Below are 19,864 nucleotides of genomic sequence, written 5' to 3' on the forward strand. Positions count from 1 at the left end.
TTTGAAAAACAAATGTATTTGTGTTGCAATGATTACTTTAGAACTATGCATCAGGGATTGGGGAATTTAAATGTAGAAAAACAGAAACACTGTAAAAAAAAACATTCATCACAATACTGAGCCAATGATTCAATAAACATATTTTAACACACTTTTCCTTTTTTTCTTTTTTGTGATCAATGGCATAAACTTTTACTATCAATGCTTATGAAAATAGTGCACCTGATTAAGAAACAACTTCCGCTTTCTTTGTGATGCATGTCAAAAATAGTTTGGTAATGATCCTTGAAGTGAGTTTAATGTCAAAAGTTTGGCCGTGTTCTCTGACACGCAGAAGTAGGTTCTGTATTGAATAAAACTCGGTAATAATAATACACTTGTACAAAAATACGGAAGAAACGGGCGAGATAAGGAGTAGACACTATAGTCTGGAAAGATAGACGGAAAGTTGTTTCCGGAATTTGTTTACGGTTGTTGAATATTGTCAAAGATAACAGCAGCCCTCCCTCGCTAATTACAGGGCCGGCTGAAGTGATTACAGACACTAAGAATAGCAGTTGTTTTACCATGCATCACATGTGTCTGTTGGCTTTTCTACTTGGTAAAGGTCGTTATTGTTAAACGGTTTTTTACACTTAAACAATGATTAAATATTTAACTAGGACATCTTACCTGATTTATCGCCAACTTTTACGTATTGTAATCGCCTGCTCCAATTCTGTTGAAGCTGTTACATGAACGGATTTCATCAGTCGAGTGGCTTGTCATTATAAGGAAACAGATTGATTTCGTGTTTAACTCTGTTACATTTCAGTGGTGTATAAATAAATGTTGAAATTCAGAAAATTCATTTTCTCAACAAATGCAAGAAAAATAATAGCAAAGTAACGAAAAATGATAATTTTCATCGACATGCAGCAATATCACGCTATAAACTAACCAGACATATGTGTTATATAGGGTATGGTAAATGATACCCGGCACCTGATTATTACAAGGTCATTTTTGCGAGCACGGAACCGGTCAAAATGGCTGTTCCACTTGACGTATCACTCTCCTGATAATGAATGTTTATTTTAGTTTTAAGTCAATTATCGTCACAAGACAGAAACTCGGTTGGTATTCCGTTAAGCATCGAACTGTTGTTATATGGCATTTATTGTCGTCTTAAATAACGGAGATTTACAGACAAACACTATATCGCACAAGCAAGCCAAATGCAATATGGACACATTTAATAAAACTCTGTCATTCATAACGACCATAAATGCCATAGCATGACAAATAAAGGTCAAGGGAAGACCAACTGCAAGAGCTGTATTATTTTATACGACTGACCAGGTCAAAAGGTCAACATAGATATTTAAAAGCAATGTAAAGGACTAAAATTATGATTATTACAAATACATGACCTTGATGTTATTTCAGGGTCACACGAGTCCAATATATCGAAAACTTTGATCAACTTAACACTGACGTTCTGAAGGCGGAAGTTTTCGTATGTAATGAAGACCATTCTATCTCCTTGTGTAATATCAAGTGAGTTGTGTTAGATACTAGCGTATGTTTGACAGTTTCCGGTGTTGTAGATGGAGCAGAAGACTATTCATCCTTCTATCTATCATTCTATTCTCCATACATATTTTCAAGGGTCTTCGTGTAATTGTTTTCTCTTTCTTTTGTTTCCTCTTGCTCCGCTGATTCAACATTTAAATCCAGATTTTTGTAAGCCACCAGAGTTTATTATTATTATATTTATCGAGTATCAAGTTGATCTAGTACAATTTTCCTCAAGTAAAACCTTCACTTCATGGTCATGGGGATCATATTCATTAAACTTTGAAAACAATTTTTAAGAAGATCTTTGATTGATTCATGATGCTAATTAGTCAACCGAACCTGTACCCAGGTTTCTTACTAATTGTGTAATCCTGGTAAAATACTAGCTGCAATATACTACTTTGCTATAGAGAACTTCTCTTTAGCTCAGTCGGTTGAGCGTCAGACTTATAAGCCAGGGGTCCTGGGTTCGAGAGGCATTGTGATAAAAATGAACTCCTGTTACAATAGTTTGAACGCACCCCTGTAGAGGAATAATGAAATGTAGATGATCAAAGATCTTAAAAGAGTTTTTCAACATGCACCCGTGATAAATATCTGTAAAAATTACCTCGATTACCTTGATTAGCGTGACGATTTGACTTCCCTGTGGTGAATTTTCCTTTTCGAGATAGTAACGATCTCTTCTCAAATCTGTGAATCACATGTCCCAATTCCTTTTGATAAACTATTGACAGGATTTTGTTTCATTTTGCAAACATTATAAAACTTGTGATATTTGTGCTTTATAATAAGTTCAGTTGAATTCAGGTATTACACGAAACAAGTTGACAAACAAATGGAGAGTAGTATGGCAGATATCTTCCGGCCATCTCCATTGAAACACAAACATTCTCAAGGAACAAACTTGGGTATGCCAGTTGAGTTCATATATGACTTGTGTGTTTCTTTCTCCTCTTTCTTGCTGACTTTTTCATGTCATCTAATTTGACATCTGCATCTGGTGACCATGACAATTATCACATGACCTGTATCATATGACCATGACATTTGTATCACATGACCTGTATCATATGACCATGACATTTGTATCACATGACCTGTATCATATGACCATGACATTTGTATCACATGACTATCACAATTTTAATCAAAGAATGATGACAATACACAAAAAACAGATAAAAAAAGTCAAGCCTTAAAACACGACAAAGAAAATCCGTAGGAATATTTATTTATCATACCGTGCGTATATTCCATGAATAATTAAAGTGTTCTATCAACAACTATCAGAAGTTACCTGTGTACTTTACAGAACACCTGGTTAAATGTGATTCTGTAGTTCATGCTGATTATGATTCCTGCCCTCCATAAAACCAGACCCCTGCCATACAATTCCAAATTCAGTTGTTCTACAAGCTTTCTGATCAAAGGTTTCTTCTAAAACTTTGGAATCACCATTATATAAAAACATGGCATCAAATGGAATCTTAATACTTATTTCAACAAGTACAGTGTTAATTTCATAATCTATTGTAATTAGTTATATGTATGTCTATCTTGCAATAAGCCCAAGGGGTCAACACATTACCCTCGTTTTGGAGTAAGGAGGAGAGGGGGCGAGTGGGGGGGGGTGTTATTACCGAAAATTGAAAAAGTAGTATTAAAGTATTTGTAATGCTACTGAGAGGCAATAGATATGGGCCCACTTATTACCAGACATGGCGGGATTGCCATGGAATAACAACATTTTATCAGTTTTTATTTTAAAACTAACAATGCTTTGAACTTCTGGGACTTGTTTTCCCAGTAGGTTACACCACTACAACACCAGGTATACTGACAACACCAATCATCATACACATGTTGTCAGTGTGTATAAAAACAGGTCACCAGCACTAACACAGAAACAGATCTACACAGATCAGGCACTTTTACTGAAGGTCAGTGGTAATGATCACAATTAAAACCACCAATGTTTTTTACACTGTCAGAAATATTTCCAGAGGTATGATGGACGCTGTCACAGATTCTACATGGCCCAGATACACAATTTGGCATCCTTGCCAATTTTCCTCTCCAAGAGTGGGTATGGACCAATTTTGTTTTTTGTGTACCACTGTCATAGTTGAGTAATTATGGTCGTCAACCATTTAATTAGTGTTGTCTATAGTCAGTAAACTGATTCCTGTCATACTAGCTCCCCACAATTTGTAATTGAAATTTTGTCTGTTGGTTTCCCTGATTTGGTTCCACATGCCTGAAAGTAGATGGGAAAGTAGTTTCAATGTAATAACATACATAACCACTATCTTTAATGATTTACAAACAACTCTCCAAAGTGTTTATTTTTCTAAAACTTTATGTATAGATTAATTAATCAATGGATTTATTATGGTATGAAAACTTAAATAAAAATTATACAAAAAAATAGGATTATTTGCTATGGTATTTATGACTAATCTCTATAAAAAACTGATTTTCATCAGTTATCAAAACACCACATCTAGTTCAGCCATGGGTAGTTACATTATCATGGAGATGCTAATACAATAGGTACAGAAAACCTGAATATTCTGACATAATCTATAACCCTTATAAAATAAACTGTGTAATCTGACATCTATCTCTTGTATTTCTACAGTGTTAGATTAGACAAATATCAAAATCGGAAAATCATACAGAAATTCATGTGAAGCAACTAATCAATAATTCATTTAACTTTTTCTCCAAATAATTCATTTTTTTTTTATATCAACAACAATAGAATGTATCATTTACCTCCATTTTCCTGACAATGTCATAACCTTCGATCACTTTGCCGAACACCACATGTTTACCGTCAAGCCTGTAAATTTGATACGTAAATCATCAGTTCTTTCAAAACAGCTTTTATAATTTTCTCCTTTTCTACGGGAATTTTACAGATCTATTGGAATGTACATGTACACTTTTTCAGCAAACCTATTCCGAAATTTGAAACAACTGCAATTTACTTTCTAATACAGAGTCACTGATGCCTGATCTGTAGTGAAAAAACTCCCCCTTCTTTTAAAAAATACAGCCTGCAAAATTGTGAAGGTGTGAGAAGGGAGATAACTTGAATACCAGTAAATACTTCTTAATTTTAAGGAAATTTGCAAGTAACATTACAAGAAATCCACCAAAATAAGGGGGAAAAGTGACAAACTTCAGTTGTGGTAATGTACATTACACCAAAAACTTAATGCACACATCATGCATACACACATGTTATGCAATATCTAATGCAAAATTGTGCGATAGGATTGCACATTTTGTGTGTTTGGTAAAGATGGTTTGCTAATATAAATATAGTTAAATGGAAAACTTATGTAGTTATAACTAAACAGCAATCACAGGCATATTAAAATTGATCTGTGAATAGCAAAGTCATTTTTAATTGGGCAGTTTTTGAAATAACAATGGACCCTGCATTAATTAAGTCTTTCCTTGGTATAGTTTCACGCCTCTGAGAATAAAGAGTGGTTTGTCTCAGGCAACAAAAATTACCTGTATACACGTGACAGGTCCAGATATGCACTGGCAAGGTCTACCGTGTAACAAACACAACACATAAGATTTACCCGAGTATGCATTTTTTGTTAACAAAATGAGAGTAATACAGAAGTAATGAAAATAAAATTTCCTTTCTGAAAATATGAAATTTGAGATGATTTATTGCAGCGACAAAATGAGATTTCCATTTTATTGCTAAAAATGTTGACCTCTTAGGAACAAGTTGTTTTTTTTTTCACTATGGAAAGATGTACCTTCATGTGAGGATTCTTGAGAAATTTTGTCAAACCCTACATGCCAGCATTTAGAAGACACATTGAGGCAATATAACCAGGTTTTCTGCCAAAATTTACCAAAATTTCTAAACAAGTTACCTCAATTCTGTCAAATCAGTCTTATCAGAGCAACAGCATTCAATTCAATGTTTTCAGAAATGACTATCAGAAGTTGATGCATACTGACTATAACGACATATACGGTAGGTTTACTTACTTGGCCTCGAAGTGACATAAAACAAATGAAAATGCTAGACATTTGGACAAGATACAATTAAAATAACTGTTGATATGACAGTATTTAGGCTTCATTCCATGCAGGCTCACAACTGTGTTCATCCACCTCATATTTAAACTATTATTCAGCCAACACACAAAAAGCTACTCACCAATCTGTCTTATCAGTACAAATGAAGAACTGTGATCCATTGCTGTTGGGTCCGGAGTTAGCCATTGACATGATACCTTTTATAAAACAATGGAAAAAGTTACACATCAGCATTTTGTACCATACAATACCTCAAAGTGCTTGCAGTTATAGAAATGACATGCATTTTTTTATCTGGAATACATTTCTTACCTGGTCCTGTATGCTTCAAGATGAAATTTTCATCTTCAAATTTACGTCCATATATGGACTTGCCACCTGTACCATTGTGATTGGTGAAATCACCTCCCTGACACATCTACACCTGGTTAAGGAATACACGTATCATACAAACATGCTCATGCTATCATGGTAAATTTTCTTCATGTTTTGCATTGTTTCCTTAATAGCAGAAAAAATATTATTTGATATAAACTCAAGAAGAGCATATTTTCTCACATGATGAATCAAAGTGAACCATGAAATTAATTAAGCTATATGTACATATTTTTGATTGATATGTGAAGGTTTTATTATCAGCTCAGAGACAAGAAGCAAAAACCCTGCAGAAACCAAAACTAGTATTTTCCTCACTTTCCTCCACTTTCTTTATTCTTTTTAGGTTCTAGTGGGCTTACTCTGTTGTTACTTTGATCATAATGCGATATAGTGTACGCAAAGATTCTTTAAAATTGTCACTGAAACTTGTCAAAAGGGATATCTTTGTAGATTTGACTCAGAAAAGTCCCATACCATATTTATCAAGAAACCAGTCCAGAAGGTTTGACACATATACTGTGATTCAAAGTCAGGGGTTGGCCTTATTTCAGAAATTGAAAGAGTAAAAGTAGAAAATATAACCGATCAGAAATACATATAGGTGGATATACCAGGCCAGGGCTTTTTGTTGGATATGTATGGTAATCATTTATCAGAAGCAAACCTATATCTGTCATATCAACATTTGTCTATCATAGTAACAATGAAGGATACAAATTGTGGAATAACCCTGTGGAAACTGCTGCCTTTGAAACCAAATCCTTTCTCATGCGAGCAGAGACACCTAAAGTTCTCTGAAATATACAAACAATATTTTACTTATTAAATTGTTGTTATATCATCATTAAGATTATATCATTCCATTCTTATATTGATGAAAGGTTTCTGTTGCTATCAACATCAGGAGATTTAATGTCTAGTGCACCAGTACAACCATATGTTATCAGTTACACTTCAAAATATAAGAAAATTTAAAATTAAGTTAAAACTAATTTCAGGGCATAACAGTTATAATATCTTCAAAAATTTTACCTGCAGTTTTTGGAACAACATCTGCTCGCAGTTCTATAACAACTCGTCCAGATGTCCTGTTACCAACCTTGATGTCTAGATAAACCTGTGGGTTACCTTTGCTTTTCTTCGGAGGTGGTGCTGTTGTCTAATTCAGAACACAAAGACAGAGAATGACACATAACCATACATGTACAGTGTACATTAGATAAGAACTTTCCTGGTATGGTATATGTTAGATTATATTTTCATGAAATCAACATAAGTATTAAACAGTGTTGCAGATTTATAAATGTAACACTGAGGTATCTAGAAAAGATGTAAAATGTATAAATAATAATATAAAATATATAATAAAAATATTGCAAAGTTTCCAAAATATGCATAACTAGAAGTTAACTAGCAAATATGTTACACTTGGCATTACTTTTTATAAATGTCTTTTGGGTTTTTAATAATTTGTCAATTATCTTTCAGTGCCACCTAAATTTTATCAATACCTTATATTTTATGTATTAAGTAGTACCTATTTTTGCAATATGATTTCAGTTTCTTTACAGATTTGTGTTGCTTAAACTTCTGTCCATCCGTTGTTTTAATACCACCTGCTAATTTTAATTTAAGTAAAAAGGATAACAGTATAATTTTACTATGTTTGTTAAATAATAAAGACCAGCATTTTGCCTCCTGCTGCGAAGCCATTTTTTTTACAAAATGGAAAAAAGGCAACTGAAATCTGTTTGTGTAGTATATAAATTGATTCAAGGAATGTCGACAATACTATAGTTAATGACATTAAAAATGACACCCACACCAGTCAATCTAAACTCCAACTTACTGTTTCTGAGTCCTCAGCAGCCCTCTTTACTCCAGTGTCACCACTTTCCTTCTCCTCCTTTGTGCTGTCTTGCAGTGTTTCACCAGCATGCTTTTGTAGCCAGGAGTCCTCTGACCAAACTGTAAATGGTACAACATTTTGGCATTCTATCATCTTACTTGGAATACTAATTAAACCTGTCTAAACTAGATGTTATCTGGACAAATTATTTAGTCTGTTTAGACAGGTATCTCATTTTCAAATGTTTTCAATATACACAAATACGAGTTCATGAGAAATGTCTGCCATCTTAAAGTCTGAAACTTTTATTGATAAAAGAAATAAATTAAGTTTCTTTTAAAAAACGTTTGTCATTTGCTATGTATAACATGCCAAGTTTTCAAGTACAAAGATGCTTTCTGTCATGGTTTCGAAGTAAGACAATGTTTTCAAAGCAAAAAAAAATAAGAACACAAAAATTAATCATTTAAGAACAACATTTGTGGAAAAAAAAAAAAAAAAACAACTTCACACTACACTACAGGCATAATATATGCATTGAAGTGATCATCTTAAAAATGGGTGCTTTAATGTGTAATTTTTAATGTTCTGACAGGTAGAAATTTGTCATTGCTTCCTCAGATCATTCAATGCTTCAGTATGTATTGGTATCAAATGGGTCTAACTATCAGTGATCTTACTTTATGATCATGTGTGATAGTTATAAATCAGACACCTAATGCAATGAAAGATCAAACATTTTCCTACTAACCTACATGTGTATCAAAGACATCTACTTTTATTGGTTATTTTATCACAAATTTTTCAAAAACTTTAATGTTTTTTTGTCAGGAATCCCTGAAATAATCTACAGTCGCAATAACAGCACCTGCTCTAGAAGCTCCTTCCTTGATTTTCATTGGTTTTGCTATGTTTACTCGTATTGTTCGCCCAAACAGCTCAGATTCATTCTGTAAATATAATAATATAATACAAATATTTGTGAAATCCACATCATTAGTTCATAAAATTAAAAAATATATGGATACCATGTTTTTCGTTAAAAATCGTAAATAGGAGTATTTCAGTAACAACAGTAAATTAAATATCCTCATAATCATGTCTCTTTGTTATAAAATATTAAAGAAATAAACTCACCATATTGTCTACAGCAGCTGCAGAATCCTGAAACATTAAGGTATAGAAAGACCTAATTTAAGAAATACAACTATTTGTCTTTAATCTTGTATCATCTAATCATATTATATCATTCTAAACATTTTAGTACCTGAAACTCTATCTTCTAACTCTCCTTTCACACATTTTCAAACATCATTAGAGAATCTAACTCCTCTGATATTATGTTTTGTAAGTTAAACAAGCTACTGTATTACAATTTCATGTTTTATGAAAAATATGTTGTTGTAAAAATCTTGTTTTGATCATTCTAACCTTTTAATATCCTCTATATATTTCTTGTTCCAACTCACCTCTAGAAGTTCAAACTCAATGAAGGCAAATCCTCGGTGTTTCTCTAAAACGTAAAAAGTAATCCCACCAACATTATTTCATCATGAACATGTTCAAATAAACTTTAATTATCAAAAATCTGCTTCCTACCAACTCAACAACAACAAAACATCATAAATCTAGGAAGATGAAGATCTCAGACTGGACGCTCGTGGTTTATGATTTATCAGAATTAACAACCCATACATTAATTAATAATTCCTTCATTATATGTTCCTACATATATTCACCTGTTTCATAATCCAGTGGAATCTGGATGTCTGTGATGTCTCCGAATGGTATGAAAGCTGCATGTAGTATCTTTTCATCCACTTCTTCTGCTAAACCGCCTAAAAATATTGAAAATAAATATATTAATATTAGCCACTCTTCATTTATTCTCATTTATACCTTCATTTATAACGTGAATATCTAGTGTCTTCGAAGATTTGTTCAACAGACACATACGTGAATAGCATATTTACTACAAATTTGCAGTTAGACAGGTAATCGCTTCACATCTAGAGACATTCTCTTGTTATTCCCAATCTACCGGCGAACCACATGTCGACAGAATTGCTTAAACATTGAATAGGATTAAGTACTTATACTTTAAGACATATTCGGTACATCCGTTTTTTATTCGTTTGACTAGATAAAAGTGGATGTCATAACTGATACTGTCGATATATATAAACAAAGCAAAACTTACCAACATATACTATACGCTTCGAGTTCGTGGTCGCCATGTTTTTATATATGTACAACTAAATACCACCCAGTTGCTTTCCGGACCAACACTTAATAACAACCGTCATTTCCAGCTGAATTCTGATGTCGGACAGCGTGAACAATACTAAAATTTATGTTGACAAAATCATTCATTTAAAAAGATTGAAGGGTATTCCGCTGATACATTTTGATCAATTCTTCATTTCACACACATTCACCGAAATATCTTTTCGACGAAAAATCTGCGAGATCTGTGCGTATTTAGGATCGCCTTCGAATGTAAAACGTTTGTCATGCACGGCGTTTCTTTGTTGAATGCTAGACGATTCGCCCCAAAACCACAACGTCCGCATTTCTTTGCCCCAAATCCACGGTGCTGCATCAAGCTATTAATAGCCGTTTTACTACTTATTCACTCTTTCATAACATGAAAAATGAATTGTTAACAAACATTCATTTACCGATATGAGAAAAGAAGTCAACACTCACCACGTTTTTATTACATACATTTATTCACAGTAGGTTATATTTCTTTTTATCAAAATTGCTTCTTGATACCAAAATTTATTTTCTGACAACAAAAAGAAATCGACTTTACTTATTAATTTCAGAAAGTATTTAGATCATCGATTTTTTTTTTTTATTATTTCAAAACATTCGTTTTTATATATGTTAGAAAATAAATCATACTTTAGTGAACACTATAAATGGCCTATCAGTCAGATTAAAAGCTAATTCTGTGTTTGCTCTTCCTAGGAGAAGTTTCCTGTTCATGTACACAAAAACATCCGTTCCTTTATATAACTTGTGACATCTTGTGCGCTCGCAACTGGGCGTACGCCAGTCTATGTATCAATGCACCTCAACAAAAGCATGCAGTCAAATTAGAGGGAGTGCAGATCGAGACGAGAGCCACCAAATGTCTTCCAGAATGAAAGTGTTCAAAACTGTATGATAAAAAGTGCTTTGACGAAGTTGTACATTCTACTGAACATCATAGCGCGAAATAAAAATATATGATGAAATAGAAAATAAGTCATTGTAAGGAAAAGCATTTTTTTAACAAAACTGTAAATATTTGGAATTACACGCCTGTAATTCTTGTTATGTGTGCAAAACAAACGCAATAATCATTGGAGGAATCATGTTCCATAACTTAAGAAAAACTGACACAACCTTAGATGCCTAGAGTCACAATATATAGCCGATAACAAACTGAACTTATTGAGTCTGATGTAGAGTACTATATCATAGTGTTTCTTTTCTCTCTAGTCCATAGTTACGTTTTTTTAATTACCCCACCATCATATTCATGTGTATGTAGGTTCCCCTTGGGTCCTAGTTGTGTCATTAACCTTTTGGGATTGATCAGATAAACAAAATGGCTGACTGGCGGTCATCTTGGATTTTGAAAGAAAAATATTACCGCTATGTCATGAGAAGTAAGCTATGGGTCTTACCCAAATTTCATTTCATATGTAGGTTCCATCTGGTCTCTAGTTGTGCCCAGAACAAGATGGCCGACAGGCGGTCATAAAATGTTAACCATGGAAGTTTGTTGTTGCTGTTTCGCCAGAAATACTGAATGAATCTTTCTCAAATTTTAGATATATGCATAGTAGGCTCTGTAGTTGTGTCTTGTTGATTTTGACACTGGTCAGAAAAGAAATAAAGATCAAACAATGGTGGGCACCAGGATCTCTCTGGGATATTATGTTTCATCTAAGATGAAACCTGCAAAGGTCCTCTGTGAATCTTGCGTATTTGAACTGGAGAGGACGTGAATCCATTCATAGCTACTGGACTTTTCTATGTCAAAGTACCCTTTCAAAAGTTCTTTTTACTTGAGATAGGTTCTTGGTTGCACTCATATTAACTTTAAAATTCACCCATACATCACCACTTTTCCCTAATAGTGTGTTAAAACAGCGTCTGTAATTAAACTTACATCATTTCTATTAAAGATGAGATTTGAATTGACAGCTTATCATTTTCGCGTAGGCCGGTGTAGGTAACCTAATGTGTTGATAGTGATAATTGTTTTTGACTAATACATGAAAAAATGTTTGATTTATGAAAGTGATGAATGTTTGTTGATTAAGAACCCCAGTCAATTTCCCTGAAGTTGATAATCCCCGATCACAGCTTTCGTCCTGTTGGTATGATAACGGTGAACATGATTTATTTTTAATTTCTGATAGTACTCATATCCACAGTTTTAGCACGCGCAGAAATATATGCTGATCAGAGTGTGTAATTTTCATCGCTATGGAAAAGTTTTCGATGATGCGTCATGTGTATTTTCTACTCACATAGTCTCTCCTTCTCCAGTTCTACTATTTGTACATATGTAAGTTTTTGTAAGAGAAATTTTAACTTCAATAATAATCGACGAAACAAAATACGAAATGTACGAACAAAAGAAAGATTACTACAAAGGCCAATGAAAAACTACGAGGATGAAAAGACCAGGTTTTCTAGAAGAGTAAGCGTCTTCTGCTTCATCGACGACGTCATGTGTGTTTTGTTCTCATTTTATTGAGTGCTGTTGAGGTCTGTCAAAAACTTATTCGAGTTGTCTCCCTTATAACGTAAGTAAAACTTCCGAGTCGATCGTTATGATCGTATTATTTTCTTTTACATCCAAGTTGAGTTTGATACATGTTGTGAAAATGTGTTTCCAATTTTCTGACTTTTCACCGAAGACTCATCAAGCGGGCGAAAATATATTCATATTATTTAAGTTTTGCAAAATCATGGGTTGTTTGTTTAAGTTAATGGTTTGATGAACACGCAACAAGAAATTACACTTCAAATATCTTAAAAGGTGGTAAGTCATAGCCAGCGTGACAGATACTTGTTACATTTCATCAGTTCTGTGGTATTTGTTCGAGATATGGTGCTTGTTGTGAATGTTCTGTTTTTATAAATCTTGTATAATTCCAAAATCACTCCACATCAATTCCATAGAAAACTATCTCAATATGTTGCACCTGCTACTGATTTTGAAAGTCTAAGAGTGCTTCATCATCCCTGATCAGATGGTCTAATCAGCCACAAAACCAGTCGCATAAAATCCAACAATGAAACTCAATTACCTCTATTTTCAGCTATATTTCCTTCTCAAAATCTGAAATTTATCAAAACTGTTTCCCCTATTGAAAACACAACAACAGGTACGAGTATAACAAACGTGTTTATCTGTCAAATTACATGTAGGTATCAAACACTTACATTGGTGTAATGGTACGACAGTAATGGGGTACTTTAACAGTAGGGTTCGTGTGTCTAAATATATGTAAGATATTTTGATTGTTGTTTAATCTTTAACAGAAGGGTTTTTCACTACATTGACAATTCAACTTTAAACCAACACAATTAAAAGATGAAAAAATGATAAATACAAATGTTTATCACAACTTTTCATTCACAGCATCTTTCATACCAAGTTATTCAAAATGTGTATTTTCTTGATATATTGAATGGAGAGATACTTATCGCAAGTTAAAATACACTGTTTTTCTTTAAAGAAGGGAAAATAGATGATATCATTCATTGCGATAAGGAAAAATGAATATCAAAAAGCCAAGAACGACAGAGGAAATGTACGAGAGATAAGGGTAGAAGGGAAAGGAAACTTGTTCCATGTTAGGCTAGCAATTATTGGATGCAATTAATGAATACCAATTAAATGTAAGTTTAACACTGAATCTTTATGATTCTGTCAACATCCTTACGATAATGCCTGGGATATAATATGTTTCTTCTCCCTATCTCTAAAAAGGATATTCCGGAGTCTGATGATTTTTTCTAGGTATCGTCAACATCAAAATTACTGAGCGGACAAACAAAATTGACTTAAATATCATTTTCCAATTCAACGTTAGACCGACTGAAGATCTAACATTTATCACGTGAAGATTTTGATATCGAAACTCGAACTCAAAGTCATCAGCGACACTGTGAGTGCGTTGCGCATATGCACAGGTGTTGTTCTATATAATATTTCTACAAATTAAATATTGTAGCTTGTTTTTGTGTCGGACTTAGGCGTACTTAGGTAGATACTTATGCGTGCTTATCCTCCTTCTTTTCCCCTCGGAATATCCCTTTAATATCATATGAAAGGAATGATGTGGCACTTCTCATATATCTACACACATACAAACACAATATACCTTTTTTTTCTAATGTCAACCTTAACGTGGTGAAGAAATGAACATGTCAAAAATCTCAATGGCAATGATAATGGAAAAAAAAATCAAGACAACTACAAGGCAACTCTAAATCAGACATCTTTGTACGAGTTACTTCCCTTTGCTCATCTCGTTTCTTTGGTCTGTCATGGAGACAAAATGGTGTAAACTGTTGACTTCTATCCTAACTCACCAACATGTTGTTCATGGAATATGAAGTATTTAACTGATTCACTTTAAACTTTAGAAGAGATCTAATGTTACAAATTTTCTCTGATAAAGTATTTAGATTGTCAATACCATGATATCAAAAAATATATGTTTGGTATTACAACTTAACTTGAACAAAGTTCACAAAATCTGTCATATGCAATGGGTTTCTATTTCAAAATCACTAAATTCACGACCGCGTAACAGGGTTTAAAATTCACCAATCGGTACATCAACCTGTTGGCATTAGTAACATTTTATCACGTGTCTTATGATATGGCTATACATTATCAAAACTCCAAATATCGTTACCGAGAATATGTTTATAGATGTATTTGTAGAACATTATATCATTAGACATGTGATATATTTTCCAGGTCATGGGTTGCTACTTAAATTGGAGTGTAATTTTTAACCCAACAGTGTCGTGGTTTCACTTATACAGATAGACCTAAGTTATATACACTTTGTGAGATAGTGACACTTGACATAATCCCAGTTACCTGTCAGTTGTGTTGATTTATAAACATTTTATAAAATGCTGTGTAATAATCCAATATATTTAACATCTATTCTATCGTATCAAGTCAGTACTACTTAGCGTTAACAAGTCCTCTACTTGAAAACTTAAATTCTGGTTACTGTCACGTGACATATATTGCCTTTGAAATGTATGTTTTTATCGCTTGATAATCTAGTGACTACAGAGCGTGGTGACGACCTCATCTCATTCCCGGCCCCAATCGGATGTCAAGCTTATCACTATACCATCTGACACTTTGAAACGATGGACAGTAATTCTGGGAGATCAGTATGACCTTATCTGTGTCAGGGCGAACCGTATTACTCCAGTTCACTCATATGATAAATTTATGCTAGTTCCGCAAGCACTACACTGACGAATGGTGTTTACACATACAGAATTATACTGTTTGATGAGTAGAACCAACACCTCAAAAAATAGATGTCTCGGTTTTGGACAGGAACTGGAAGTGTAATGCTATTGATATGCATATAAAAGTTTGCAAGGCCACCGTTTTTTTTCTTGTGTGGATTACCAATTTAATTTTTCTTTTGTCCCTTATTTAGAAAACAACATGTTTGCACTAATCAGAAAAACGGGAAATTTTCTCTGACAAACAAACTACCCGTTGTCCTTGCTACTGTACTCGCTACTTTATAGTTGACAAGATCACGATACTCTAGGTGTAAACTTCTCACGATACTCTAGGTGTAAACTCACGATACTCTAGGTGTAAACTTCTCACGATACTCTAGGTGTAAACTTCTCACGATACTCTAGGTGTAAACTTCTCACGATAATCTAGGTGTAAACTTCTCACGATACTCTAGGTGTAAACTTCTCACGATACTCTAGGTGTAAACTTCTCACGATAATCTAGGTGTAAACTTCTCACGATAATCTAGGTGTAAACTTCTCACGATACTCTAGGTGTAAACTTCTCACGATACTCTAGGTGTAAACTTCTCACGATAATCTAGGTGTAAACTTCTCACGATACTCTAGGTGTAAACTTCTCACGATAATCTAGGTGTAAACTTCTTTTTCTCCTATATTGGGTTGTCTGTAGTTATTTCCTTCCGTCAGAGGCATGAATTGGAGACCGTTATCCACAATTTCATCCTCTGGTTTCCGTTTGACCTCTTTTGTGGAAGACCCGAAGCATCGTATGGCAAACATAAATTCCTCTGCCATTTCAGAACAAAGTGATTGCTGAAAAATAAAAAAAAAAATCAACAATGGATATCGAAGACATGAACCATGACTGATATCATATATTTTAGCATAGAAATGGTATATAACAAGTTAGAATAGTAAAAGGTTGGACAATGGAGAGATCGAATATATATATCTATCACATAATCGACTTGTTATCCATGCAGTTAGTGCGCCCATGCAATATTTGCGAGTGTCTATCACCAGCGTGATATACTCTGGAGCTTTTCATTGGTTGAGCCAGTCCAAAATCGTTTGTGATGATTGTCATGAATTGGAAACGGATTTTTGAAAAAAATGGCTGCGTCCGCATTTTTACTTAAGAATCTATCAAAATGTATCGTTTTTTTTAGTTATGTGATAAAAAAATATCTTAAATGTTTTCATTCTATATGAGAAAATGAAATTGCCAAGGCTTGCAAAGATACTTTTAAAAAAATCGAAGACCTGTTTCATAACATCTTAAATAAAAACTCGTTGGAGATGTTATCCATATCATCAGTCACAAGTAGACAATAGATACAGGAAATGACACTTCTTTTGCATTTTACTATTTATTTATTAACAGAAACAGGAATTCTGACCGACAGTTTGTCTAAATTTAGCATCTATTTACTCACATTGCTATTTATGACAACATAAACATATCAATTGCAACAAACATACGTGTAAAATAATTGACACGTGACCACACACACGTTTTGAAATAGCAATCAGGTGACCTATCATTATTAGTGTGAGTTTCAATCTTTAGCACTCCCCATTTGAACTAAAGCTTCAAAAAGCTTTTCTGCGCATCGACAAAACTGCACTACAGCAAGTGTTGCTTGCCCGGAAAGCCAAGAACTCAATTTTGATGTAAAAGTGTGCAAAACTCCATGTCAGAAGCGAATAGTAACTTATTAACTCTTTGTACAAACAGTTTTCGCTCTACCTGATCCAGTCTCTATTACACAGACTATCGACAGATACGTTATGCCGCCATAAGACTGAAAAATATCTGTGTTTCCGGTTTCTACCCGAAAGAATCAATGTCGGCAGGTAAAGATTTCCTTTCTATGTTTGCTTGCTATGACAATGACGCTCAAGTACTACATATATTGTATTGATTTGGGAATGGTCAATACAATTATAGCAATTCAATGTTGTAAAGTAATTATTTACATTCATTTAAACCAACAACTAAACGTTCCAGTATATTTACTGTGGTCACTACTAAAAGATTTCCGCCAATCTCGCGGGAGTTTATTTTTTTGGTAGTGGCGGCCATTGTAAACTTCCAAGAAAGGTGTCGATAAAATGTTTGACATCGGTATGTTTAAATATATGTCAAGCGTCTAAGCGAATTTGTCCCTGGTTACTTGTATTTCTGTGGATCGCTGAACAAGCAATAGTAACATTAATTCGGAGATTTAAGAGTTTTACAAAATGATGAAAAAATTATGGTCGATAGCAAGCCAAATTGGGAAGGTCGAGAAACCAAAAACACAGATAACTTTTTTTTCCTACGACAGAAATAAGGGATGGCCCGCATATTCAGTATCGTGAAAACGACGTGAAAGAAAATAGTCTGACTGTCTAAGAATGAAGATAATCATCTTAATTGGATGGTGCCTGTAAGACACTTGATCTACAGAACAAAACAAAAATAGAAAATTATAGTTTCCTTTCGTTCCCTAATATAATACAGATAATAGTGTTCAGTATCTGATATATAAATCGGGACGCAATCAGTTACTGTATAGTCCGGACACATACAACCTTGTAGTTATAAAAATGTTTACCCACTTTCAAAGCCAGGGATAATGTTTTTATTTAATAATTGAACAAAAGCAACATTTTTATGTCAAAATGTGTAAAATAAGAGGCAGAGTGATTTAGTGTCTATAAATATAGCCAAATAAAACTACCAATAATTCTAAGGAACGAACTGGAAAAGTGGCATGTATACATGTATATCTAATTCCTCTTTCACTCTATTTGTTGATACTGTGAATATTACCTCTGTGAAAAAATGCCTAGTTTATATGGCTTACTTAAGACATATTTTTTGTAGGAAACTACTAAGGGAAAATTGTAAAATCTGTAAATTTAAACAAACAAGCTTAATTGGAAGGTTGAGACACGATGGTCATAAAAGCCATAATGATGGTCAAACACCCCGAGACCCTTCCATCCACGAAGAACATTTGATTCTACCATATCTGGGTGTTGGAAAGAGAACTTATGGAATTTCAGTTCATGTGCCCTTTTGGGCCTCGCCCATCTGCCCCTAGGTGCAATCAGGATCGTATTTATTATTCTAACCAAGTTTAGAATTATTACTTTGGAAATGAAATAAATTCGACTAAAAAGTGTCCCCCTTCCCTGCGGATAATAGGAAACATTGTAGTCACGAAGTTCTTGGTTTTAGAAAATATGATTTTCGAAACTTCCATCGATAAAAAGTATATCTAGATGTTGTGAAGATTGTTTTACAATTTGAGGCCCATAGGAGGTAAGGACAATACTTTTTACAATTTTGGTTCACCTTTAACCATGGAAGTTTTGGCATTGTGTCGCTTCAAATATTTTTCCCAAAAGTCGAAAATGTTAAAAGTTAACAACGCACAACGCATGACGCCGGACAAAAGGCGACCGCAGTAGGTCATCATGGGGCATTGTCTTAGGTGACCTAAAAGTCTGCTAAAGCACTTAAAGGTACCTGTCATACATTTTCAATTTCCAACATTTTTATGACCGTTTGGTGATTGTCGTAATACGTTTTCAATTTCCAACATTTTTATGACCGTTTGGTGATTGTCGTGATACTAATGTCTCTCAGCATACCAATACAGTGCTTTTGCATGTCTCGTGTTAAAGTGCGAACAGTGTCATTGGCATTGTAATGTAAAGCATGAGATGCTGTGTTTTGCTAATATTATCTAGATCCAACACCGGGCTACTTACTGCTAGTCTGTTGTTTCGCTGGAAAAACATGCACAATGACGCGTTATTGAAATATACGTCAAAGTGTGTTAAATAACAGTACAATTAATGAAACGTAGTAAAACTGAAAAAAACACGACGAGTATGGAAAAAAGGATGTTCTACAATATCTCCGAACATTCTACAAGATCGTGAAAAACAAAAATGAAACAACGATTAACTATGAGGCTATATGGAAACAGATATGATACCTGAAGGATTTACAGAAATTTGTTTCTAATGTGCGTGTCTTTTGTACAATACTTGAATAACTAGCTTTAATTTGATCAGAGAATATTTTAGATCAATTGGGCGATGAGTTTCGACAGTTCAATTACCTTGTCTTCTCGAGCATTTTTCTTGGCAGTGTATATGAATTCACATATGGCTACCACAACAGCTGCAAACATTCCTCCAATAACAACGACAAACACACCACCCACGTTCTTCACACCAAGGGCGGCGCTTACTTCCTTTGCCTTGGTTACACACCTCCCTCCACCGTACTTCTCCTTCCACCAAGTGTTATACACTTTATGTATTTCCTGTTCTTCTTGTAGTTTCAGAATCGCATTAGAAATAGGATCTCTGTAAGGCGAATCTACGAGGGAAATTAATTAAGGTTATTTATCCTAAAACGTAGTTCACAATGTCCTGAAAAAAATG

At 34.0% G+C, this 19,864-nt stretch overlaps 2 protein-coding genes across 3 annotated transcripts in view; both read right to left on the bottom strand.

The window, feature by feature from the left end:
- Positions 1-2,771: 2,771 nt before the first annotated feature.
- LOC132543263 (peptidyl-prolyl cis-trans isomerase E-like) lies at positions 2,772-10,669 on the bottom strand. Of its 2 annotated transcripts, XM_060206755.1 has the most exons (12): positions 10,068-10,669; positions 9,607-9,705; positions 9,337-9,380; positions 9,005-9,031; positions 8,736-8,817; positions 7,868-7,986; positions 7,051-7,177; positions 6,733-6,812; positions 5,953-6,058; positions 5,762-5,837; positions 4,342-4,408; positions 2,772-3,820 (listed from the first exon to the last, which is right to left on the bottom strand). In XM_060206755.1, the coding sequence occupies exons 1-12, from the start codon at positions 10,102-10,104 to the stop codon at positions 3,752-3,754; spliced, it is 933 nt and encodes a 310-aa protein (XP_060062738.1). In that variant the 5' UTR covers positions 10,105-10,669; the 3' UTR covers positions 2,772-3,751. The 2 variants fall into 2 exon arrangements, with proteins under 2 accessions (XP_060062738.1, XP_060062731.1); XM_060206748.1 differs by having other exon boundaries at positions 9,607-10,669.
- Positions 10,670-13,264: 2,595 nt separating this feature from the next.
- LOC132565695 (glutamate receptor ionotropic, kainate 2-like) overlaps positions 13,265-19,864 on the bottom strand; it is a 29,869-nt gene continuing 23,269 nt past the window's right edge. The window contains exons 15-16 of the mRNA XM_060230396.1: positions 19,537-19,799; positions 13,265-16,228 (exon numbers count right to left, since the gene is read on the bottom strand). Of these exons, the coding sequence (XP_060086379.1) occupies positions 16,043-16,228; positions 19,537-19,799 (449 nt within the window). The 3' untranslated portion in view covers positions 13,265-16,042. The remainder of the gene's footprint in view (positions 16,229-19,536; positions 19,800-19,864) is intronic.

The sequence above is a fragment of the Ylistrum balloti genome, unplaced genomic scaffold, assembly GCF_031769215.1.
Source record: "Ylistrum balloti isolate Yb309-2 unplaced genomic scaffold, AGI_CSIRO_Ybal_v1 Utg369578, whole genome shotgun sequence".
Lineage (NCBI taxonomy): Eukaryota > Metazoa > Mollusca > Bivalvia > Pectinida > Pectinidae > Ylistrum > Ylistrum balloti.

What these genes read in the sequence shown, in the direction of transcription:
- LOC132543263 (XM_060206748.1), bottom strand. Translation starts at nt 9,760, where the DNA reads ATGAGAATAAATGAAGAGTGGCTAATATTAATATATTTATTTTCAATA. An exon ending in TTGAGTTTGAACTTCTAGAG is followed by an intron (nt 9,032 to 9,336) that starts GTGAGTTGGAAC and finishes TTAATGTTTCAG; the next exon opens with GATTCTGCAGCTGCTGTAGA. An exon ending in GGAAGGAGCTTCTAGAGCAG is followed by an intron (nt 7,987 to 8,735) that starts GTGCTGTTATTG and finishes TACCATTTACAG; the next exon opens with TTTGGTCAGAGGACTCCTGG.